General features: G+C 44.3%; 2 protein-coding genes across 2 annotated transcripts in view; one reads left to right on the top strand and one right to left on the bottom strand.

Moving 5' to 3' along the window:
• GALNT6 (polypeptide N-acetylgalactosaminyltransferase 6) overlaps nucleotides 1–17,865 on the bottom strand; it is a 225,211-nt gene extending 207,346 nt beyond the window's left edge. Inside the window, exon 1 of the mRNA XM_056562682.1 lies at nucleotides 17,794–17,865. The gene's annotated coding sequence lies outside the window, so the exon portion shown is untranslated. The remainder of the gene's footprint in view (nucleotides 1–17,793) is intronic.
• The window catches only part of LOC130358830 (TRAF family member-associated NF-kappa-B activator-like), a 30,576-nt gene extending 8,467 nt beyond the window's left edge, over nucleotides 1–22,109 (top strand). The window contains exons 3-4 of the mRNA XM_056562684.1: nucleotides 8,811–9,343; nucleotides 21,685–22,109. Of these exons, the coding sequence (XP_056418659.1) occupies nucleotides 8,811–9,343; nucleotides 21,685–21,858 (707 nt within the window). The 3' untranslated portion in view covers nucleotides 21,859–22,109. The remainder of the gene's footprint in view (nucleotides 1–8,810; nucleotides 9,344–21,684) is intronic.
• Nucleotides 22,110–26,824: the final 4,715 nt, after the last annotated feature.

The following is a 26,824-nucleotide window of genomic DNA, read 5'->3' on the forward strand; positions in this document are numbered from 1 at the left end:
TAGGATTAATTGGAGACTCTCAGTTGATCCTGTAAGAAAAAAAGGGCTCCACTCCTATGTCCTGAAAACAAAGATTGGGGCCATATGTTCCTGGCTGCTGTTCCAACCTAAAATAAAACAGGCAAAAAGGTCCATTCAGTGCCCGTCCTGGAAGAAAGAGCTGGGAACAGTTCAGTCCCGCTATTGTTACTCACGATTAGTGGTCTCGAGGTACGGGCACGGCGTTCCCTGCTGTTGCGCAGGGAGCCAGAACTATGTCCCGCTCAACTCGCCTGGTGCAGCGAGATGCCGGCGTCTGTCATCACTACCGGTTTCCGGTGGAGGTTATATAGCGCGCAGTCCCCGCCCGCTCCGTGACGCACACAAATAGAGCGGCCGTGTTGCCGTATACGGACTGGCTGCGTGCAGAGTACTAAACCCTGCCCCTTTACCGTAGTGTGTCAAATAGAGGGGCATTAAGGTAAGTATCTAGTCAAATGCCTTAAATCTTAATACTAAATTTCAATGACGATGTATTGTACGAAATTAAGAAAGGTTATAGATAAAGTGTGGATGTAAAATGTCCCAGGAGTGTCAGTTGTCTATTTCTCACAGGGGCAACTAAGACTGTCTTCAACACCAAGAAGTGAATTGTAACCTCACACAAAGAGAATATTGGATTGGAAAAGTGTAGGCACATAAGATTTCATACAGTTGAACAAATATGGGGGGGGGGGGGGAGAGAGACAGAAATTAACCTAGGGTTAGCAGGGGAGGGGATATAACAGTGGCCCTAAAGAGGGGTCTAGTCTGATCCTATTTGTCCCCAGAAAAGGACCTAAGCCCAGGCGGGGTGGCCGCCCTAAAAAGGGCGGTCCCGCTCTGGAACCTCCTAGTGGTCCCTATAGGCCCTATTCTAGGGTGACTTCCATCTCCTCATATGGTCGACTACGACCCTCCCTATCTGCCTAAAAACGTCACCCACAAAGTCTACTCCCCCATATTTTAATATGCGCCTACAGAAAGCAGCCAAAATTGAGCTGTTCATTTAAACCAAATGGTGATACACAATTTAATTTATAGATCCATTTGCATTCATTTTGTAATAGTAATCTGTCCAGATTTCCACCTCGCTGTGAGGGCATTAGTTTATCAATGCCCACAAAGCGTATGTCAGAAAGGCTACCCTTGTGTACTTGATTAATATGAGTTGCTAAAGGTGTGTATCTGGTATTCCTCACATCTCCTACATGTTCAAGTACTCGTTGTTTCAGCTCTCTGATAGTTTTACCTACATATAGGAGTGGGCATGTACAATACATCCCTAATATCTAAATCCATTTTTAAAATACCCCAATACTTAGAGATTATGGTTTGAATGTTTGAAGATTGTCGATCGAACCTACCTATAATTCTTATGTGTTGGGGTCCTGGTTCATTCAGCCTTGGTGTGAGTAAGTCGCTTCTTGGTGTTGCCTGTGCAGCATGATATGCCTGTGATAGGAGAAAGTCAGGATATCCCCTATCTCTGAATCTTTGCCTCATAACCGAGGCTTCTTTTTTAAAATTCTGTGGTGACGAACAGTTCCTCCTGAGGCGGAGATATTGGCCCTTAGGGATACCCCTTTTCAGGGGTCCCGGGTGACAACTCTCCCACCTCAGGTGGCTGTTCGTCTAAGTCTTTTTCCTAAATATAGTACTCGTACTCTCCTCATCCTTAAAGATGTTTACATTCAAAAAGCATAGTTCACTGGTGTTCGTTTCAAAGGTAAAGAATAAGCCCAAGTCGTTGGCATTGATTGCATCCACTAGTTGTTCAAACTCCCTTTTAGTCCCATTCCATAGTACAAAGACATCATCTATAAAGTGGAGCCACATAGTGGCTTGTTCACTAAACTGTTCATTTCATCGCTAACCAGGTAGGTCACCTCCCACCAGCCCAGGGTGAGAATCGCACAGCTGGGGTCACAGGGGGACCCCATCGCGGTCCCCCTGAGCTGGTGGAAGATGCGACCATTAAACAAAAAGTAGTTCTTTGTAAGGACAAAATTAAGGAATTGTAAAACAAACATGTTGTGTTCATTAAAACCTATGCCTCTTGTTCTTAAGAAATATTCTACTGCATTGAGGCCCACACTGTGATGTATCAAAGAATATAGTGCCTTTACATCAATACTGGAGAAGATGGTGTGTATTTTAGGTAGAGCGTAAAATGTAGGTACAACCCGGTTTTTGGGCATCAAAAACTCAAATTCCTTACAATCAATACATTTTTTGTCTAGGGCGCTCTTCAGAATAGGTGTGAGTTCCTGGATGAACTGTGATGTAGTGTCTTTATCCTCCAACAGTCGTTTACACATTCTTATATATTTGCATTTGTCCATAAGGACGATATTTCCGCCCTTGTCAGATGTTTTAATAATCAGTTGTTTATTGTTTTGAAGTTGCTTAATAGCTTGCCTTTCATTAAATATTAAATTATCTGGCAAACCATTATTAATATTCACTTTGTGTGAGGTTACAATTTGCTTCTTGGTGTTGAAGACAGTGTTAGTTGCCCCTGTGAGAAATAGACAACTGACATTCCTGGGATATTTTACATCCACACTTTATCTATAAACTTTCTTAATTTCGCACAATACATCATCATTGAAATTTAGTATTAAGATTTAAGGCATTTGACTAGATACTTACCTTAATACCCCTCTATTTGAAACACTACGGTAAAGGGGCGGGGTTTAGTAGTCTGCACGCAGCCAGTCCGTATACGGCAACACGCCCACTCTGTTTGTGCGCGTCACGGAGCGGGCGGGGACTGCGTGCCATATAACCTCCGCCGGAAACCGGTAGTGATGACAGACGTCGGCATCTCGCTGCACCAGGCGAGTTGAGCGGGACATAGTTCCGGCTCCCTGCGCAACAGCAGGTAACGCCGTGCCCGTACCTCGAGACAACTAACCGGTAGTAACAATAGCGGGACTGAACAGTTCCGAGCTCTTTCTTTCAGGACGGGCACTGAATGGACCTTTTTGCCTGTTTTATTTTAGGTTGGAACAGCAGCCAGGAACATATGGCCCAATCTTTGTTTTCAGGACATAGGAGTGGAGCCCTTTTTTTCTTACAGGATCAACTGAGAGTCTCCAATTAATCCAAATATACTGTGTGTTGCATTGATAAGGGGCAAACCTGCTGCATACTCCATAAGCTTGAATTACCACTGTACATTATGGTCAATGATGATATATACCTCCCTGATGAAACCACCCTATACCAGGTGGTACAAACCTGTCGGCGGTTCTGAATGTCACTGTATTATTGCATTTGGGGCTGGCAGGGCCCAGTAGAGCCTCATATTGCATAATTGTTAATGGTGATGACCATTTTATGGTGATTTATTATTTGGTGTTGGGATACACAGGCATTTTTTGAAACTGGTGGATTTTAAAAGAAATCTAGTAAAAGTTATGTATTAAGCACACATTCATGTTGGAACATTTTTAGTTGTTATCTAACTATTATTTTTATCTTCCTTGAGGGGTGTAGTTTCAAAATTGTGGTCACTTTTCTTTTTAGATTTTATGTCAGAACCTCAACCATTGCAGTGCAAAGCACCACTTTGGGCCTCAAATCTCATCGGTGCTGTCTCACTCCTAAGCCCTTTTTTGCACCCACATAGTGCTTTTCCGCCTTATATGGGGTATTGCCTTAGTGTAGAGAAATTGGGCTACAAATTTTGTAGAGATTATTTTCTCTTACTACTTGTGAAACTAAAGAAAATGTGGTTAATACCAGAAATTCAATGTTAAAAATCAATTCTTTCACTTTTACGTGTTCAAAAAACATGTGAGGTATACGTACTCACAATAACCCTTGTTACGTTCCTTGAGGGGTGTAGTTTCTAAAATGGTGTCACATGTTTGTGGTTTCTGCTATTCTTGCACAATGTGGGCTTTGTAAACGCACATGGCCCCCGACATCAATTCCAATAAACTTTTCAGTCCAAAAGCCCAATGGCACTCCTTCTATTCTGAGCATTGTAGTGCGCCTGCAGAGAACTTTACATCCATATATGGGTTATCTTCTTTCTCAGGCAAAATTGCACTACAAATTTTGGGGGCCTTTTGCCCTCTTACCCCATGTGAAAATGAAACATTTGGGTTAACACTATCAATAAAGTGCGAAAAAATTTAATCTTTAACTTTCACGGCCCACTGTTCAAAAAGCCTGTGATGTGTAAGTACTCACTGTAACCCTTGTTACGTTCCTGGAGGGGTCTAGTTTCCAAAATGGTGTCATATGTGGCGGGTTTTCTGCTATTCTGGCACCATGGAGGTTTGTAAATGCATATGGCCCCCAACTTCAATTTCATCAAAATTCTATTTCGAAAAATCCAACGGCGCTCCTTCTGTTCACGACGGATGTGGTGAAAGGGGGGTCATGGCCCCTTTCCCATGTTGTGTCATGCTCCTTGTGAGCAATTTTTTATTGATTTTAAATGTCTATTGTTTGGATATTGATTTCTATATTTTGTTAATAAAGAATTTATTTCTATAAATAGATTTTTGGGTGTGCACTGGTTACAGACATTCTTGCCTTTCGTTGCTCTCAGCAGAGCACTTAACGTCCACATATGGGGCATTTTCTTAATCGGGAGAAATTGGGCTTCAAATTTTGGGGTCCATTTTCTCCTATTTTCCCTTGTGAAAAATAAAAATTTGGGGTAACACCATAATTTTAGTGTTAAAAATCAAATTTTTTTATTTTCATGTCCAACTTCAACTCAAAGTCGTCAAACATCTGTGAGGTGCTAAGGCTCACTATACCCCTTGTTATGTTCCTTGAGGGGGTGTAGTTTCCAAGATAGTATGCCATGTGTTGGGTTTTTTGCTGTTCTGTTTCAGCTAAATTCTCTTTCGAAAAGCCAAATTTTGCTCCTGTCTTCTGAGCATTTTAATGCGCCAGCAGACCACTTAACGTCCACATATGGGGCATTTTCTTAATCTGGAGAAATTGGGCTTTAAATTGTGGAAAATTAAAATTTGGGGTAACACCATCATTTTAGTGTTAAAATCAAATTTCCCATCTTCACGTCCAACTTCAACACAAAGGCCCTTATTTACTAAGAGTAGAGTGTAGGTTTCTTTGTGGGTTTTAATTTTCTACAATTTATTTTCCACGGTATTTACTAAGGTTTCCCTACATTTTCCACTTACTCTACATTTTGCTTTTTTTTTTTACACACGCTCTGATCTGTCGGGTTTTCCTCAGCTCAAAGCCACCACATTTTATGTGGAAACCTTAGTAAATATGTTGGGTTTTTGTGAAAATGTCGGGAACACGCGCCTTTTCGGAGACCACGCCCTTTTCAAGTTTTCTTAGCAAAATGGAGAGTTAGTCAAGGTTTTTTCAATTCTGGGGCAAATTCTGGCGCAAAATCTGGCGCAGACAGAATTTCTGGCACAATGCGACAGAATCTGGCACACAACCCGACAAAACATTGGGTTTGCAATAGTAAATGAAGGCCAAAGTTGTCAAACACCTGTGAGGTTTTAAGGCTCACTATACCCCTTTTTACATTCCTTGAGGGGTATAGTTTCCAAAATAGTATGCCATGTGTTTTTTTTTTTTTGATGTTCTGGCATCATGGGAGCTTCCTAAATGCAACGATGCCCCCAAAAACCATGACAGCAAAATTTGTTTTAAAAAATACCACAGTTGCTCTTTCCCTCTTGAGCCATGTTGTGAGCCTGCAGAGCACTTTATCTCAATATATGAGGTATTTCCATACTCGAGAGAAATTGGGCCACAAATTTTGGGGGGCTTTTTTTTCCTTATACAGTGATCCCTCAACTTACAATGGCCTCAACATACAATAGTTTCAACATACAATGGTCTTTTCTGGACCATTGTAACTTGAAACCGGACTCAACATACAATGTATGGACAGTCCAGATCTGTGAAAGGTGTCACAACTGGAGGAACTGACCAATCAGAATGGGCATTTTACTGGTAAATCACCTGTGTTATTGAAGTGCATGCACTGACTGATGTCTGGTAGCGCCCCCTAAAGTACAGGGAGGAACTACAAGTTCTGTACTCTTTACCTGTGCCAGGGTTAGCTGCTCCTTTGGACACCAAGTAAGGGCGGCTCCATTTGGGACACTGTGTATACTGTATAGGATCTTGAAGAAGCTCCTGTCCTCTACATAAACCATTGTTTCCCAACCAGGGTGTCTCCAGCTGTTGCAAAACTACAACTCCCAGCATGCCCGGACAGCCTTTGGATGTCCGGGCATGCTGAGAGTTGTAGTTTTGCAACAGCTGGAGGCACCCTGGTTGGGAAACACTGACAATAGACAGTGATTTACAGCACCCAGCAGCTCTTTCTTACTTTTATATGCTTTATCTCTATTAGTTATCTACTTATTTTTCTTTAATCCTCACTTTTTTTCTATTTTTGGATGACATATTGTGGCTTCAGAACCAATTACCAGGTTTTCATAGAGTTATGGTTTCAACATACAATGGTTTCAACATACAATGGTCGTCCTGGAACCAATTAATATTGTAACTTGAGGGACCACTGTACATCTGTCTTACACTGTGACACCAGTTTTTTTGGATATCCTCTATGAACAAAGTTTGTGGCAATAGTACCAAGGGTGGTAGAGATCTGAGATTCGTCACTGACGATCTCAAAAAGTGAATCGCCGGAACCGAGCCAAAGGAGGAACACATCATCTATGTATTTCCACCACCCCAGCACATGACTGAAGTGGTGGGACACATAGATGTGTGACTCCTCCAACAACACCACATATATATTGGTGTACGTTGGGACCACATTGGCCTCATGGTGGTTCCGGTGATCTGTGCATAAAAGGTGTTGTTAAACAAAATAATTGTTAGACAGAACAAAATCAAGTAAAGAAATGATAAAATTGGCTTCTACAGGAGTGAAATCTGGTGCAATCACAATAGCAATGGCTGAAATACCCTGGTCATGAGGAATTGATGTATATAGGAAGACAATATCAAATGAAGCCAAAATGACATCACCTGAGATGTTAATTGAGTCAAATTTTTTCAAAAAGTCGGATGTATAACGCAAGAAGGATTTTGTATGAGTAGCGTAGGACCTGATCCAAAAATATGGATGCGTGGCTAGTGATTGAATCCCGCCCGGAGACAATCGTTCTCAGAAACTGGTGCATCTTAGGTAGCAAGTATTAAACCCGGGTTACCGCGTGTAGCACTTTGAGTAAATCACAGAGATGTTGGTCAATTAATTGTTGATCTAGTGCATTTTTGAGGATACAATCAAGTTTGCCCTCAATATCTTTCTTAGGATCACGGGAAAGAACCTGATACATGTTGGTGTCATTAAGTTGACGTATGGCCTCGTGTATGTATGTGCTGCGGTCCAATATCACAATCGCGCCACCCTTATTTGTGGGTTTCAGTATTAGATTATGATCTTGGATAAATGCATTCAATGCCTGTAACTGGTCAATTGTAAGATTAGGGTGTAACAGTTGATGTGTGTTGGACCTTAGAAATGTCACAATTGACAAATAAAATGTTTCCAAAGCATTAGATGTAACAAAAGGTACAAACTTGCTCTTTATAGGGAGGGAGGTCATAATCGGCAAATTTGAAAGAGGGGAGAGCTGAGACTGGAAGTACGGGTGTGACACCGGCCGGGCGATGATTCGGGTCAGCGAACCATACCTTCAGTCTGAGCTTTCTAAAGAAATGATGTAAATCAACCTTTAAAGAAAACCAATCTACATGATTAGTTGGGACAGAAACTTAAACTTATTTAGCTAATTTAATTGTTCAGGTGTCAGAGTGGTGGAAGAGATATTTACCACGTTCTGTTTTATTTCATGTATGTTTTGAAGAGATTCATCTTGGGCTGGCACCCTCTGGTTTTTACGAGACCGCCAGTGATGGTGTCCTCCCCATCGCGTGGATCGTTGGATGATGGGCGCTGTCCTAAAAAAGGGTGGTCGCCTTGGGGAAATCCACCATTAGGAACATTGGTCTCTCTTTGATTGGATTGTTGCGGTTGTGCTCTAGTGTTGCTATTTTTAAAGTCTCTGATCCTCTTGGACCGCTTAATGGAGAAGTCATTCCACGAGTACACACAGGCATTTTCGTAATCAAGGGTGTCATGGTGTTTAAAGTTCTATTGTTCACCTCTAGATTTTTGGAGGGATAAGATTTGTTTATTCATGAAGGATTCAACATCTCCAGCTGGTAATGCCAATTTAAGGGACTCCCCATTTTGGTACGTGTAGTAATAATGTTTCTTTGAAGAAAATCAATATTTAGGAGAAGAAGTTCGAAAGAAAATCTGTTGGCGATCAGCCAACAGAGGGGTAGAGGTGTCAGCAGAGAGCACTGTTGTCAGACAGAAAAGAACAGCTCAACTTCAGCAGCTGATAACTACTTGAAGGATTAAGATTTTTTAATAGAACTCATTTTCATATCTGTTCAACTTTCTGGAGCCAGTTGATATAACAACATATTTTTTTCTGGAATACCCCTTTACGTCTCAGGAGATCACTATCTCTATTTTACTGTCTATAAAAAAATTGTTTTGCATGGATTAACTGATATTGATATAATTACATAATATGTGAAAAGTTCTTAAAATAGATGTGGTCAGGGCTCTAGCACATTATATTATTACATGATGGTTGCTTTTTAATTTAAATAGGCATAATAGAGTTAGATCATTCATAAAAGAATAAAATATATAGAGCAGACACAACCTAGACTTGCAAAAACTTGTCATACCTATTGTCACATGTTTTATATTGCAGAAATGCCTGTTTCAAAACCAATCCAATGCACTGACGCAGGGGACAATGTATGCTCTGAAAGTCCATTCTTCAAGTTGAAATGTGAAGAAACCCAGTGTGCTGAAGCTTCTAAGACAAATGCTGAAGATTTGACAGTGTCTTTAGAACCAAAAGAAAATTACAGTCTGCTATTGAACACGGATGTTTGGCTCCCACCATGTGAGGACCAATATAATTTCCTGGCCAGTGTGGCTGATAAAGAAGAGGCTGTTGGTAGTATGGCGTGTGCAGACCTCACCTCAGATAAAAGAGGAACACATTCTAACTATGCTTTGTTTATCAAAAACTGTCCTAAATTTTTGGATATGGACAACGATGGGGTTAAAATAGACCCTGCAAAATTATATCTCGACTTCATGACTGATAAAGATCATAATTTTAGTTTATCGAACATGTATGAAGATGACATAAGCTTTCTACAGTCAACAGACATTTCTCTTAAACATCTTTTGGAACCACATGAAAATTCTAATGGAATCAGAGGACCAGCCAAGGTAGAAAAATTTCTTTTTCTATGTACCATATGTGTGTTTAACACCTTTCTACTTCTCTTGTAGGGAACCAGTTATCATTTTCATGCTGCCTAAACCACGAGTAATAGGCACAATCCCTGACAGCTTCACCCTGCCTCCCCAGGTTTCATTAACCCCTCAAGGACCACGGACGTATGAGTACGTCCCTGCGCCCTGGGTCTTAAGGACCAGTGACGTACTCATACGTCCGTGGGAATTCCGGCCCCTGCCGCGCGCCGGACGGGGACCGGACCGGGGTGACTGCTGATATCGATCAGCATTCACCCCGCGCAAATGCCCAGGGGGTCATCAGACCCCCCCATGTCGGTGATCATCGCAAATCGCAAGTGAATTCACACTTGCGATTTGCGCGATTCCGGGTCATTACGGGTCTATAGTGACCCGGTGACCCGGAATGTAAGGGGGATCGCGGGTGTCATTCCCTGAAGTGATAGGAATGAGGTGGCAGGGGTGCCACCCCTCCTATCCTTGCTATTGGTGGTCTAGACGCGACCACCAATAGCAGATCGGGGGCGGGGGGTTAACTTTTGTTTTCCCCGTCCTGCCCCCCCACAATAGGCGGGGCAGGACAGGGAAATGACGGGGACCGGCGCCGAAGATCCACTTACTGATCCGGGCGGGCGACGGAGGCTGCGGGTGACGGAGATCGGCGGGCGGCGATGACGTGCGGCTGGATCCGACGGAAGCCGGTGAGTTGCCTAGCAACATCTGGAGGGTACAGTTAGAGACCATTATACAGTGGTCTCTAACTGTAGCCCTCCAGATGTTGCAAAACTACAACTCCCAGCATGCCCAGACAGCTGTTTGCTGTCTGGGCCTGCTGGGATTTGTAGTTTTGCAGCATCTGGAGGGCCACAGTTTGCAGTGGTCTCTATACTGTAGCTCTCCAGATGTTGAAAACCTGCAAATCCCAGCATGCTGGGAGTTGTAGTTGCGATCCCTCCAGCTGTTGCATAACTACATCTCCCAGCATGCCCTTTGGTGATCAGTACATGCTGGGAGTTGTAGTTTTGCAACAGCTGGAGGCACACTGGTTGGAAAATATTGAGTTAGATAACATAACCTAACTGAAGGTTTTCCAACCAGTGTGCCTCCAGCTGTTGCAAAAGTACAACTCCTAGCCTGCATGGTATGTCAGTACATGCTAGGAGTTGTAGTTTTGAAACAGCTGAAGGTTTGCCCCCCCCCCCCCCCATGTGAACGTACAGGGCACATTCACAGGGGCAGGCTTACAGTAAGTTTTCTGCTTCAAGTATGAGCTGCGGCAAATTTTTCACCCAGCGCAAACTCCTAGCAGGGAACTCACTGTAAACCTCCGCCAGTGTGAATGTACCCTAAAAACACTACACTAACACATAATGAAGGGTAAAACGCAACATATACACCCCTTACACTGCCCCCCCCCCCCCCAATAAAAATGAAAAACGTATTGTACGCCAGTGTTTCCAAAACGGAGCCTCCGGCTGTTGCAAAACAACAACTCCCAGCATTTCTGGACAGCCACTGACTGTCCAGGCATGTTGGGAGTTTAGCAACAGCTGCAGGCACCCTGTTTGGGAATCACTGGCATACAATAACCCTATGTCCACCCCTATGCAATCCCTAATTCATGCCTCAAATGCGCATGGCGCTCTCACTTTGGAGCCCTGTCGTATTTCAAGGCAACCATTTAGGGCCACATATGGGGTATCACCGTACTCAGGAGAAATTGCCCAACAAATTTTGGGGGCTTTTTCTCCTTTTACCCCTTATGAAAAGGTGAAGTTGGGGTCTACACCAGCATGTTAGTGTTAAAAAATAAGTTTTTTACAATAACATTCTGGTGTTGCCCTATACTTTTCATTTTGACAAGAGGTAAAAGGAAAAAAAGCCCCCCAAAATTTGCAATGCAATTTCTCTTGACTACGGAGATACCCCATATGTGGGCGCAAAGTGCTCTGGGGGTGCACAACAAGGCCCAGAAGGGAGAGTGCACCATGTACATTTGAGGTGATTTGCACAGGGGTGGCTAATTGTTACGCCGAGCGCTCCGGGTCCCCGCTCCTCCCCGGAGCGCTCACGGCGTCTCTCTCCCTGCAGCGCCCCGGTCAGTCCCGCTGACCGGGAGCGCTGCACTGACATGGCCGTTGGGGATGCGATTCGCACAGCGGGACGCGCCCGCTCGCGAATCGCATCCCAAGTCACTTACCCGTCCCGGTCCCCTGTTGTCATGTGCTGGCGCGCGCGGCTCCGCTCTCTAGGGCGCGCGCGCGCCAGCTCTCTGAGACTTAAAGGGCCAGTGCACCAATGATTGGTGCCTGGCCCAATTAGCTTAATTGGCTTCCACCTGCTCCCTGGCTATATCACATCACTTCCCCTGCACTCCCTGGCCGGATCTCCCGGCCATTGTGCCAGTGAAAGCGTTTCCTAGTGTGTTCCTAGCCTGTGTTCCAGACCTCCTGCCATTGCCCCTGACTACGATCCTTGCTGCCTGCCCTGACCTTCTGCTACGTCCGACCTTGCTCCTGTCTACTCCCTTGTACCGCGCCTATCTTCAGCAGTCAGAGAGGTTGAGCCGTTGCTGGTGGATACGACCTGGTTGCTACCGCCGCAGCAAGACCATCCCGCTTTGCGGCGGGCTCTGGTGAACACCAGTAGCAACTTAGAACCGGTCCACCAACACGGTCCACGCCAATCCCTCTCTGGCACAGAGGATCCACCTCCAGCCAGCCGAATCGTGACAGTAGATCCGGCCATGGATCCCGCTGAGGTGCCGCTGCCAAGTCTCGCTGACCTTACCACGGTGGTCGCTCAGCAATCGCAGCAAATTGCCCAACAAGGACAGCAGCTGTCGCAGTTGACCGCCACGTTACAGCAACTTCTGCCTCTGCTACAGCAGCAACCATCTCCTCCGCCAGCTCCTGCACCTCCTCCGCAGCGAGTGGCCGCTCCTAGCCTCCGCTTGTCCCTGCCGGACAAATTTGATGGGGACCCTAGACTCTGCCGTGGATTTCTGTCTCAATGTTCCCTGCATATGGAGATGTTGTCGGACTTGTTTCCAACAGAACGGTCTAAGGTGGCGTTCGTAGTGAGCCTTCTTTCAGGAAAGGCCTTGTCTTGGGCCACACCGCTCTGGGACCGCAATGATCCTGCCACAGCCACAGTCCAGTCCTTCTTCGCTGAAGTCCGTAGTGTCTTCGAGGAACCAGCCCGAGCTTCTTCTGCCGAGACTGCCCTGCTGAACCTGGTCCAGGGTAATTCTTCAGTGGGCGAGTACGCCATCCAATTTCGTACTCTTGCTTTCGAATTATCATGGAATAACGAGGCTCTCTGCGCGACCTTTAAAAGAGGCCTATCCAGTAGCATCAAGGATGTGCTGGCCGCACGAGAGATTCCTGCCAACCTGCAAGAACTTATCCATTTGGCCACCCGCATTGACATGCGTTTTTCTGAGAGACATCAGGAGCTCCGCCAGGAAAAAGACTTAGATCTCTGGGCACCTCTCCCACAGTATCCTTTGCAATCTACGCCTCGGCCTCCCGCCAAGGAGGCTATGCAAGTGGATCGGTCTCGCCTGACCCAGGAAGAGAGGAATCGCCGTAAGGAAGAAAATCTTTGTCTGTACTGTGCCAGTACCGAGCATTTCTTGGTGGATTGCCCTATTCGTCCTCCACGTCTGGGAAACGCACGCACGCACCCAGCTCACGTGGGTGTGGCGTCTCTTGGTTCAAAGTCTGCTTCTCCACGTCTCACAGTGCCCGTGCGGATTTCTCCTTCAGCCAACTCCTCCCTCTCAGCCGTGGCCTGCTTGGACTCTGGTGCCTCTGTGAATTTCATTTTGGATTCTTTGGTGAATAAATTCTGCATCCCGGTGACCCGTCTCGTCAAGCCGCTCTACATTTCCGCAGTCAACGGAGTTAGATTGGATTGCACCGTGCGTTACCGCACAAAACCCCTCTTAATGTGCATTGGACCCCACCACGAAAGGATTGAATTTCTCGTCCTTCCCAACTGCACCTCTGAGGTCCTCCTCGGTCTGCCATGGCTCCAGCTTCATTCTCCCACCCTTGACTGGACCACCGGGGAGATCAAGAACTGGGACTCTGCTTGCCACAAGAAATGCCTCTCCCCCCCTCCCAGTCCCGTCAGGCAAGCCTCAGTGCCTCCTCATGGCTCCCGTCCTGGTGTCCCCCTGCCCCGTGCCAAGCTTCACCCTCTGCCCTCCCTCCCCATTCCCACTCCTGCTGTACGGCCTGCCTTTGAGGAAACCCTTCAATCACTCCCGATGTCCTCATCCCATGGGAAGCAGTTACCGGACAAAGAAAGGGGGAGACCTAAGGGGGGGGGTACTGTTACGCCGAGCGCTCCGGGTCCCCGCTCCTCCCCGGAGCGCTCACGGCGTCTCTCTCCCTGCAGCGCCCCGGTCAGTCCCGCTGACCGGGAGCGCTGCACTGACATGGCCGTTGGGGATGCGATTCGCACAGCGGGACGCGCCCGCTCGCGAATCGCATCCCAAGTCACTTACCCGTCCCAGTCCCCTGTTGTCATGTGCTGGCGCGCGTGGCTCCGCTCTCTAGGGCGCGCGTGCGCCAGCTCTCTGAGACTTAAAGGGCCAGTGCACCAATGATTGGTGCCTGGCCCAATTAGCTTAATTGGCTTCCACCTGCTCCCTGGCTATATCACATCACTTCCCCTGCACTCCCTGGCCGGATCTTGTTGCCATTGTGCCAGTGAAAGCGTTTCCTAGTGTGTTCCTAGCCTGTGTTCCAGACCTCCTGCCGTTGCCCCTGACTACGATCCTTGCTGCCTGCCCTGACCTTCTGCTACGTCCGACCTTGCTCCTGTCTACTCCCTTGTACCGCGCCTATCTTCAGCAGTCAGAGAGGTTGAGCCGTTGCTGGTGGATACGACCTGGTTGCTACCGCCGCTGCAAGACCATCCCGCTTTGCGGCGGGCTCTGGTGAATACCAGTAGCAACTTAGAACCGGTCCACCAACACGGTCCACGGCAATCCCTCTCTGGCACAGAGGATCCACCTCCAGCCAGCCGAATCGTGACACTAATTGTTACAGCGGTTTTGACAAACGCAAAAAAAACACATGTGACCCCATTTCGGAAACTACACCCCTCACGAAATGTAATGAGGGGTGCAGTGAGCATTTACACCCCACTGGTGTCTGACAGATCTTTGGAACGGTGGGCTGTGCAAATTAAAAATTTTGTACAGCCCACTGTTCCAAAGATCTGACAGACACCAGTGGGGGGTAAATGCTCACTGTACCCCTTGTTACGTTCCATAAGGGGTCTAGTTTCCAATATGGCATGCCATGTGGGGGTTATTTTGCTGTCCTGGCACCATAGGGGCTTTCTAAATGCGACATGCCCCCCCCCCCCCCTGAGCAAAATTTGCTCTCCAAAAGCTAAATGTGACTCCTTCTCTTCTGAGCATTGCAGTTCGCCCGTAGTGCACTTCAGGTCCACTTATGGGGTACCTTCATACTCAGAAGAGATGGAGTTACACATTTTTGGGGGTATTTTCTGCTATTAACCCTTGCAAAAATGTGAAATTTGGGTGGAAACACACATTTTAGTGAAAAAAAATATATATTTCCATATGCAAAAGTCGTGAAACCCCTGTGGGGTATTAAGGCTCACTTTATTACTTGTTACAAGGGTGTAAGTTTTATTTTCCTATGAAGCCTATTCCTATTAACTATTCTAACCCCTCCCTCCGCTCCACCCCCAGGTACATTTATAATTCCCACCTCTCTATCTACACTATCTTCCCCCTCTTTGATGTAGGTTCCCTCCCCCCAAGTCCCCAGTTTAAACACTCCTCCACCCTTCTAGCCATCTTCTCCCCAAGCACAGCTGCACCCTCCCCATTGAGGTGCAGCCCGTCCCTACGGTAGAGCCGGTAACCGACAGCGAAGTCAGCCATGAACCCAAACCCTTCCTTCCTACGCCAGCTTCTGAGCCACTTGTTTACCTCCCTGATCTCCCGCTGCCTCTCTGGTGCGGCTCGTGGTACAGGTAATATTCAGAAAATACTACCTTGGAGGTCCTTGCCTTAAGCTTGCCTAAGTCCCTGAAATCATTTTTAAGGACACTCCACCTACCTCTTACTTTGTCATTGGTGCCAATATGTACCATGACTGCTGGGTCCTCTCCAGCTCCGCCCAGCAACCTGTCAACCCGATCTGCGATGTGCCGAACTCGTGCGCCAGGCAGACAACAGATTGTCCCGGTCTTTGTGACAGATAGCCCTGTCTGTCCCCCTAATAATTGAGTCCCCCACCACTAGTACCTGTCTGGCCTGCCCTGTACTCCTCTCTCCCTCCTTACTGGAGCAGAAACCCCCCTGGTTAGAAGAAGGCGGAGTGAATTTAGCATTGGCTATCTTAATATCATGAGGTTCCTCTGAATTAAGTGATATGTAACCTTTTTCTTATATGATATTTCTAACCAGGTAGCTTTTGTTTTATTTTAACAAGTTACTAACTACTCACATGTATTGTTCTACTTATATGTAGTCAATTAACAAGCTTATACTGTTTACTAATATCTAATTGATATTAATTTGCATATATCATTGTGTTTATTACTCATTTATGTTTATAATCATATAACCAATAAATCTGCATACTTTTATAATACCTGTGTATTATTGTATATTGCAAAACTACATCCTTAAGCTTTAATGTCATCCCATCATAAAAAGGACTTGTTAATATCTGAGTGAATAGTCGGACTCAGATGTGAATTGTATTGATTAGTTTTGTCTACAATTCACCAGGTCATAATTTTGATATTTATCACAATTTTCATAATATTTTAATAATTAATAATTTTTATGACAATAATTCACAATTCATAATTGAGTTATTACCGCATGACAGGGTCCCTACCAGACTTAGGGATAAGGGTAATAAAGGAGTGAAGGAAAGAGAGAGGGAGAGGAGCCCCACCCATGAAAGAGTTAAGTAAAGGGAGAAATTGAGGAAGCAACTGAGGGGCAAAGGTCTTATAATACAGGTACATGAAACGATCAGGCCCCGGCGAGCGCCCTGAGGGCAAGGATTTACTGTAATTGTGTCCTGGAGTACCTCAAGGGAAATAGGAGCACTAAGGGCCTCCTGGTCAGAAGAGGACAAAGTCGGCAGAGGAAAAGTCCAAGTCAAAATAGTAATCAAGAAAGAGTTTAGCAATGTCATCAGGATGGTAACAAAGGGTGCCTGAGTGGTCTTTCAGTGCCGTGGGAGCTTGCGCCGCAGAACGTTCACGGAGAATCCGGGCAAGCAGCGTATGCGCCTTATTGCCTAGTCCATAGAGCTTCTCCATCTTCCTGAGAGCCAATTCCCCCAAGCAGGCTCTAGCGGCAACAAGCTTCCTCAGGACCAGAACAGAACCAGAACCTCTTGATATCAGCTTTACACTCCTGAACCTGAGCCAAGGCATCTTTCTAAAAATGTGATCCCAGAGCAATAAAATTACCACGCACCACGGCTTTGTGCGCTTCCCACAAAGTGGAAAGTGAAGTAACTGATCCCTGATTGAGAAGAAGTACTGATAAATAGAGGCCTGGATCATGGTTCGGGAGGGCAAAGACTTAAAGAGTACCTCTCATTAACTTGATACATTTTATAATCCTCCCAGTTCACTGCTCCCATCATGATAAACCACCCCGTGCCTTTACTTCTATTTATTTTGATGTCACTCTGTATTTTCTGCTCAGCCTCAGGTTCAGATTTACAGACAGGGAAGGGGCGTTATCCAGCAGGTGTGACATCATCTGAAGCCATACAGGGGAGAACTTCCTCCCTCACTCTGCAACCAACAGCAAATGGCAGTTACGTGTGAGACGAGCTATGATTGAATAAGGCTGGACCCCCCCAGCACTCCAGACTGCATTTCCTGTGTTTGGACTTCTGCCAGGCCAGCAGTTTAGATTTCTGCCAGGCCAAAGTCTGTGCAAAAGATGGGGGGGAAATGTGCTCTGGACAAGTAGGGAGACACCTAGTGTCAGCTTTTTTGGACACAAATAAAACATAGAAAACTTCATTTTTTTTAAACAAAGTATATTAGAAAGATTTTTAATTCACCATAAGGAGTGCAATAGCAAACATTAGTTTTAATGAGAGTGCCCATTTAAGGAGAGACTCATTCAACCGAGAAGGTTAGCAACACCAGCGGACTTCTTGTCAGAAGTGGCCGAGAACACCTGAGAATAGAAATGGAGGAGAAACGTAAAGGAACCACTATGGTCAAAATGGGTCTCCTGGTGGAAAGCCATATCAGCCTTCAAGTTCAGAAATTCTCTTTGGACCAGCCACCTCTTGACAGAAAAATTAAGACCCTTAACATATAAGGAGACACAACTGACCATATTGGAATGGGGGAAGGGCAAAACTGCATAAACACAAGCGACTTACCCAAAGACAAGAATAAGGAGAGCAACAGGGCAGGAACTCGTGGCTGTGGAGATATTCGGTCACCGAACAGGGTCTGTGGAAACAAAAAAGGAAAGAGAGAGAGGAAAGAAAGGAAAGACAGGACCACAACATCAAGACAAAAACATCCAGAAAAGACAACAAACAGATGGCAAAAACAAAAAAAACAATCCAACGACCCAAGAGCCACTGAGGAGGAAAAGCTACAAAAACCAGCTTGACGGCTAGAAATATCCACAACAGGAAGAAGAAAAAAAAGGAGCAAAAACTCAGTTAGCACAATCTTTGCAGGGGGGAAATGAGAGAGCACTCTCACAAAAAACGGAACACAGAAGCCACCATCCCGCCCCCCACTGCACCACAAGGAGGCATAAATCATAAACTTAAACAACTAAACCTGACTAGGGTAGGAAAGAAGAAGGGAGAGGGAAGGGGGGGGGGAAGAGGGGAAGAAAAAAGGCACATTGGAAGGGAGAATTAGCAATGTGGGGAAACAATATCAGTAGTATACATAAACAGAGAGGTATACAACCGCAAAGGTGTTACAGTTCCATCAAAACTAAACACCCCTGAGGAAGTTGCTGACGGGCAACGGAACGCGTGGGGTCTTTAGGGGGGCACCTGCCGTACTACTCCTCCATCCATTGTCCTCTACTGCTAATCCCCTGTGTTATTTATGAAGGATATTCAGGTTGTATACAAACTACTAGTGTTGTGGGGATAGGACTGTATTGGTACAACATTCTTGCTATATGATAGGCTCATAACCTATTTATTTGTGGAGGCAGCTACCCTGGGCGGGGTTCCCCCCTTTTATAGGGGGTCCCCCTTGTTTGTGCAGTGCCCATTTGGGCCTTTTAATTGATTTTAATTGTATTGTCTGCGTTTTGTATATACTTATGTGCAATAAAAATAACACTGTTTGAAATATAGCAACTGTGGGTGTGCATTATATGGTGTATCTCTTTTTCTTCTTTTTTGGTGTAAAGCCATGTGCAGAGGTGACGGCTGTTTTGTGCAGCTAAGTGCTACTTTCTCCCTCCATGTCCCTGTCTCTGACTGCTTATTTGCCGTTATATGCCTGGCTCTATGGGGCTGATCTCCCACAACATATACGAAGAGAAATTGCAGGATACAAGGATGTTCATATTTTTCAAAGATGATATGTTTTAATACAACTACAGTATACAAGTTGCAGATTCCTTTTTTTGAGCTGAATATGCTGTATTGCATGAAACCCATATGTTTACATTATTATATTCAGTGCTAACATATTGGACACACATTGACATCTGGGAAAGGATTATTGGAATATTTCACTCAAAGGTCAAAATGCAGCTTAATGTTAGTGATCCTCTTTAAATGAGTGGGAACTATGCTCCTGACAGAGGATAAGTGGACACGATTATGAACCGTAGTGTATTCTCCAATCACTCATTTACATACTAAAAAGTATATGACTGATTTTTAGGATTAAGGTTTCTTTAAGAGATTAAAAAAGAGAACCACGATTGAGCTGTAAGCTCCAGGTCCATTAAGGAACTTTAGAGAATAAAAAACAACCTTTTCCCATTGTGGATGATTAGTATATAAAAATTTTTAGATGAACTTGTCTTCCATCCAGTAATGCTCCAATTGGTGTGAACCCGCTGTGACACCTACCTGGTTGGCTTTGGGACAAATTTAGATGTGGAATCTAAGTACTCCCCCAGTGTTCACCCTTTCACTTCTGCTGCAGGGGAGATATCAGGTTGCTACCCCATGAGTGGTCTCGATCAAGTGGCAGTACGGAGTAGCAGAGCTTAACCCCTTTCCGCTATAGGACGTATGCATACGTCCAAGCATCCAACACGTTCGCGCATTTGGACTTGTGTATACGTCCTTTCGATCTCCGGCACTGCCGCGGACAGTGCAGGAGATCGGCGATGGGACACGGCTGTTAATCACTGCTGGACTCTCGCCGCAGCTGCTGGAGCCACCATCCGGCAGCATTAACCCTGATCTATGGTGTTGACAAGGTGAATGCCGTAAAAATTTTTTAAAAAAAGAGCAAAATTCGCCAATTTTGGTACAAATAGCGGAATAAAAAAGATCAAAAGGTAGCACATATCGCAAAAATGATACCAGCTCATCCCACAAAAAATAAGCCCTTACTCAATGGCGTCGGACGAAAAATAAAAAAAGTTACGGCTGTTGGAAGATTAATGGCAGAAAAAGAATTTTGCACAGAAAAGGAAAAAGAACATAAAAAGCCATATAAAATGGGTATCGACATAATCGTACTGACCCACAGAATAAATATAACATCACACACACAGTGTACATCATAAAAAATGAATAAATAAAAAACGTCAGAAATTTTCCAGTTTTTCACAATATTTTGAAGTTTTTCTCAAAAAATGCTGCATGTGTCAACAAAAATGCACCACTGAGATTGTTTTTTCGTACAATATGTCACGAAAAAACTTTCTCAGAATCGCTCTGCACAGAAAAAGCGTTCTAAAGTTATTACCATTTAAAGAGATACATGTCAAATAAATAAAAAAAGAGCCTGTTCATTGAGGTAAAAAATGGGTCCGTCATTAAGGGGTTAAATGGTGTTATACCCTGCAGAGTGTGGAACAGCACAGCTGAAAAGCTCAAATGCAGCCAGGTGTTGCAGACTAGATGAGAGTTCAGGCGTGGTTGACAATCAGGGTCAAACACTGAAAAATCAAGCAGGCAAATGGGATCAGGCAGAAGCAATGTCAAAATATCAAGCTCAGGTCATAAACTAAGGATTACAGGAACAGATAGATTCCTTTGCTGTGTAGATACGCAATGTTGCTCAGGCACCACAGGAAGGGAGAAGTGCTCTCATATAGGTGATGTCTGGCAGGGATTGAAGGAATCAGGAATGTGCATTACCTTTATAATAATTTAATCTCACATCTATTAATCCTTATACAACTAGATGAATAGATAAATAGATAGATAGTGTTATTTGGGTGATAGAAAATTACAATTTTAGGGACAAGTCCCCACGGACTGCCCTAAACTAGAGACTACTTAACTAAATTATTAAAACTTAACTTTTATTACAACCACTTAATTATAAATTGTGCTTTAGGTACCATAGTGAAAAAATGTTAAAAAGTCCGGTCATCCACTGTGTGACTACAAAATAGGTCAAAATTGCCCATATGCTTTGTGATCAGTGTCACAGTGGGAAAGTCTAGTTAAACCAGACAGTGTCGCCACCGCTGACTAGAGAAATTCCCACCCTATTCAAGTATTACTTTTGTGTCACTAGGATGCCGTTTTATAAAAACATTATAGCCCCTCCTGCTAACGTTTTGCCAGCGTACCCTGGCTTTTTCAAAGAAGTGAGGACACTTCTTTGAAAAAGCCAGGGTACGCTGGCGAAACGTTAGCAGGAGGGGCTATAATGTTTTTATAAAACGGCATCCTAGTGACACAAAAGTAATACTTGAATAGGGTGGGAATTTCTCTAGTCAGCGGTGGCGACACTATCTGGTTTAACTAGACTTTCCCACTGTGACACTGATCACAAGGCATATGGGCAATTTTGACCTATTTTGTAGTCACACAGTGGATGACCGGACTTTTTAAAAATTTTTCACTATGGTACCTAAAGCACAATTTATAATTAAGTGGTTGTAATAAAAGTTAAGTTTTAATAATTTAGTTAAGTAGTCTCTAGTTTAGGGCAGTCCTTGGGGACTTGTCCCTAAAATTGTAATTTTCATTGTTTTGCCCTGAGACACTTAGGAGTGTTTGATTGATTTGGGTGATAGATCTTGTTTTGTACGTATTTAATGTAGACATTTTGGATCTCTAACATTTATGTCAATCTTTACTTATTACCTGCAGTCTTCATGGAGTCCAGTCTGTTTGTCAGAAGATTGTCAATTTGGCCCACGTGTTGATGCCATCTCAGATGTTAGACTGAGTTCTCAGATATGTGAGTTTTGCCATGCAGTATTTCCAGCAGGAGCAGCGACTGAAGGAGAATTTCTTGGACATCTTACTGGACACATGGAATAAGCATCATCCCCAGGTCATTCAACAAGAGAAAGCAACTGTCCTGAATTTGGCATATCATAAAGCAGAAATACACTCAATCATCGAAAATCTATATTGTGATTTGCACCTTCATGTAACTTTCAGTTCTTGTTTTGTACCATCCTATAATTTTAATAAACATTATTTAGGCTCATTTTTTAGTTATCTTCTTTAAAGTTGACCAGTCAGCAGCTGAACATTTGTAAAAAAAAATAAGTCCATAACTAGATGACCTACAACCTTTTCAGAGCTAAGCTTTTATGTTAATACGCAGGTTCCCCAGCACAGCAGAAGCCCAGGGTTAGCCATCCAACCTCCACGTATTCATTGTCTTTGTGCCTGCTTGTCTACATATATCCCTCTTTGACAACAAACTCAGAGGTGATGAATAAGTGGAGGTTGGCTGACTAACCTAGGGCTTTTGCCATTCTTGGGAATGCCCACTTGGCACTTTAGCCTCATTTACATATTAACAAAAAGATATGCATGAAAAAATGACTGAGCAGAATGAAAAAACATGTTTTTGCTTAACACCACCAAAGGGCAATTGTAACACTCACGTTTCCGAATATAGGAACTCTGGTGGATGTGGATCCTCTGGACCTGTGAGGCAGATTACTCAGACCGTACCAGGGAGCAGAGTCTAAGGTGCCGCTGGTTTTCACCAGAGCCCACCGTAAAGCAGGATGGACTTGTTGTGGCAGGCGGCACCCAGGTCGCTACCCCTGGCACGGCTCGACCACAAAGGCAGCTGAGGAGTGTGAGGCACAGGAGGGATAAGGCAGCTCGTAGTAAGGATAGCAGAAGGTCAAGGCAGGCGGCACAGTAGCATAGTCAGGACGTAGCAGGAGGTCAGTAGGCAGGCAGCAGAGGAGCAAGGTCAAGTAACAGAGCAAAGGATCAGATAGACGGCAAAACAATACTCAGGAATGCTTTCTCTCAGACACAAGGCAACAAAGATCCAGCAGGGAAGTGAGGAGGGTGGAGGAATTTATCAATGAGCCACAGGTGAATTACACACCTTAGGGGACAAGGACACGCGCGCCAGAGCAGAGAGGCAGAGGCAGGGTGGCAGGAGAAGCACCAGGTGACTGACAAACTCATTTATATGTATATAAACTACAACTAATTTACAAACTAATTTATATGTTTACAAACTAATTTATATATATAACTGGCAGCACAGATGTTCTATTCTTTTTCATCAATGAATAAAAAAGCCAAAAAACATCTCAAGAGTTTAAACCATTCTTAAAGTTTTATTCTAATTTTACAATATTTTCTTCTAAAGAAGAGACCTGGCTCTATGTTTATTTCAGAGGAAGGCAGATAGTGTCAGATTACTGTTAGGGCCTCAGGAAAGAAAAATCCAGATTTATTACTGAGTTTGCCAGTAGGGGGCTGTGAAACACAAGAAAGAAAACCCATTAAGATCATCTTTTTTGTCAAGGGTAACTGTATGTTACTTGCTATAAATCATTTATACAACAGGAAACTAAAATGCAACTTATACTATGTATACACTATAGGCTAGATTCTTCAACATTTTGGAGTTAAATGAAAAATGTCATCATCTGTAGCATATTTTCTAAATATTTCTAATTCTTGAGGCACAAGCATGGCCACATATCTGACCCATAATACAGTCAGGTCCATAAATATTGGGACATCAACACAATTCTAAAATGTGTGGCTCTATACACCACCACAATGGATTTGAAATGAAACGAACAAGATGTGCTTAAACTCCAGACTGACAACTTTAATTTGAGGGTATTTATATCCAAATCAGGTAAACAGTGTAGGAATTAGAACAGTTTGCATATGTGCCTCCCACTTGCTAAGGGACAAAAAGTAATGGGACAATTGGCTTCTCAGCTGTTCCATGTACAGTTGTGTGTTATTCCCTCATTATCCCAACTACAATGAGCAGATAAAAGGTCCTGAGTTAATTTCAAGTGTGCTATTTGCATTTGGAATATGTTGCTGTCAACTTCCAAGATGAGATCCAAAGAGCTGTCACTATCAGTGAAGCAAGCCATCATTAGGCTGAAAAAACAAAACAAACCCATCAGAGAGAGAGAGCCAGAACATTAGGCGGGGCCAAAACAACAGTTTTAAACATTCTTAAAAAGAAGGAATGCACCGGTGAGCTCAGCAACACCAAAAGACCCGGAAGACCAAGGAAAACAACTGTGGAGGATGACGAAGAAATATTTCCCTGGGGAAGAAAACCCCCTTCACAACAGTTGGCCAGATAAAGAACACTCTCCAGGAGATAGGTGTATGTGTGCCAAAGTCAACAATCAAGAGAGGACTTCACCAGAGTGAATACAGAGGATTCACCACAAGTTGTAAACCATTGTTGAGCCTCAAAAACAGAAAGGCCAGAGTAGAGTTTGCCAAATGACAACTAAAAAAGCCTTCACTATTCTGGAACAACATCCTATGGACAGATCAGACCAAGACTTGTACCAGAGTGATGGGAAGAGAAGAGTATGGAGAAGGAAAGGAACTGCTCATGATCCTAAGCATACACCTCATCAGTGATGCATGGTGGTGGTAGTGTCATGGCGTGGGCATGTATGGCTGCCAATGGAACTGCTTCTCTTGTATTTATTGATGATGTGACTGCAGCAGGATGAATTCTGAAGTGTTTGGGGCAATATTATCTACTCATATTCAGCAAAATGCTTCAGAACTCATTGGATGGTGCTTCTCAGTGCAGATGGACAATGACCCAAAGCATACTGTAAAAGCAATCAAAGAGTTTTTTAAGGGAAAGAAGTGGAACGTTATGCAATGGCCAAGTCAGTCACCTGACCTGAATCCGATTGAGAATGCATTTCACTTTCTGAAGACAAAACTGAAGGGAAAATTCCCCAAGAACAAGCAGGAACTGAAGAGAGTTGCAGTAGAGGCCTGGCAAAGCATCACCAGGGATGAAACCCAGCGTCTGGTGATGTCTATGTGTTCCAGACTTCAGGCTGTAATTGACTGCAAGGGATTTGCTACCAAGTATTAAAAATTGAAAGTTTGATTTATGATTAGTATTCTGTCCCATTACTTCTGGTCCCTTAACAAGTGGGATGCACATATGCAAACTGTTGTAATTCCTACACCATTCACCTGATTTGGATGTAAATACCCTCAAATTAAAGCCAACAGTCTGGAGTTAAAGCACATCTTGTTCGTTTAATTTCAAATCCATTATGGTGGTGTTTAGAGCCAAAAATTTTAGAATTGTGTCGATGTCCCAATATTTATGGACCTGACTGTATATGCCAGTGGCACACAAAACATAGAGGCAGACCACCGTACTGTAATGGAGTCTATGGAAGGGCAATTGTCAATGACCTACTCGCCCCTCAATGTTACTAATACCTCCTGTATAGAGATTTATACAGCTTACAATACATTCATTGGGAACTTTATGATTCTTTATATAGTGAGCTTTATTCTGTGTTCAGCCCTAAAAAAAGTGCTTACTTTTTATAACGGTGTTTTATTAGCCAATGCTCAGGGGACCTAGATCAAAAGGGACCTGCTCCACCTTGGTTATAATTTTTAAAAGCTATGGGATTCAATAGTTTTGCTACAGTGTCATATTGCTGCCCCACAGCATTGTGTTATTGTGCCAACCCCAGAGGATAATGCAACATACACAATGGAAGCAGAAGCATTCACAGAAGACTGGCAGATCAAATGGCTGCAGATAGGGCTGGGTTGCCCTGCAAGAATTACACAGGCTTGCAGCCTGACTCAAGAATGTTTGGTGCCGGGTGCAAACCATTATAATATACCAGTATACAAGAGACAAAAATACCGCTACACCATGACCCCATATTACCACTACGTAAGAACTATTACCACAATAGTATTGAATAAAATCCACTATACAGATATCAGCTGAACACAGGCTCTGCAGACCATATAAGGGATCACAGTGCAGTTATGTCCAGTGATTTTGTTAACGTTTCCTTTCTCTTCCAGCCCTGGGCATCTTGAAAATTCCTCCCAGCCATGACTTGTCATCGCAGAATCGGCCAGACAAGCTTTTTAGGCTTTTTGACCTGAACTTGCCCAGTCCCTTTGTCCCTGACTACTTACGTAGCCACTCTAAGTAGCAGGTCTACAACCACGGTGCCGGTCCCTTCCTCTGATAAGTGATGGACGGTCACTGGTCAAAACAATAAACTACAAAAGCTGACAGCTGGAGGCACACAAAACTAACAGAAATAAATCTAAACACACAAAGAGAATACAAAGTCAACCAGCCTAGTCAAAGCCAGGAGGGAACGGAGTACAATAACAGAGAGCCAAATTGTAGTCAAAAGCCAAGCGAAAAAGACACAGAACCAGATTAGACAATATAAGTACAGAGATAGCTATCTACAGTCACAATAACTTTTACAGGCAAGGCATGACTGAGACTTCCTTATATATCCCTGTGCAGCCAACAGGAGGATTCTAATTGGATCAGCAAGCTGAACCACACCCAGAAGCACAGAGGCGTAGTCCCAGCAACAAAATAACAACAGGGCTGCCATCACACTACCCCCCCCCCCTTTTAGGAGGGGCCACCAGACCCTTACAAATCTTAGAGGGTCGAAAGACAGACTTAAAGGGGTACTCCGCTGCTCTGTCGGAAGCTCCGCTCCCCAGCGTCCGGAAGTTTATTGTTCCGAATGCTGTGTGCGGGCTTCCGTGTTCAGGGCTACCCCTCGTGATGTCATGCTCGCCGTCACGCTCCCTTCCCATAGACTTTCGTTGAGGGGGCGAGCGTGACGTCACGAGGGGGAAGCCCTGAACACGGAAGCCCGCACACAGCGTCTGGAACAAGTATGATGAACTCTGACATCATCTTTTACCGAGAAGACGTCAGAGGACCCAGTGACTGGAGTAGGAACGGTGACCTTGGGGGAAAAGCGATTAAGAATGAGAGGTT

The sequence above is a fragment of the Hyla sarda genome, chromosome 2 (genome assembly GCF_029499605.1).
Source record: "Hyla sarda isolate aHylSar1 chromosome 2, aHylSar1.hap1, whole genome shotgun sequence".
Classification (NCBI taxonomy): domain Eukaryota; kingdom Metazoa; phylum Chordata; class Amphibia; order Anura; family Hylidae; genus Hyla; species Hyla sarda.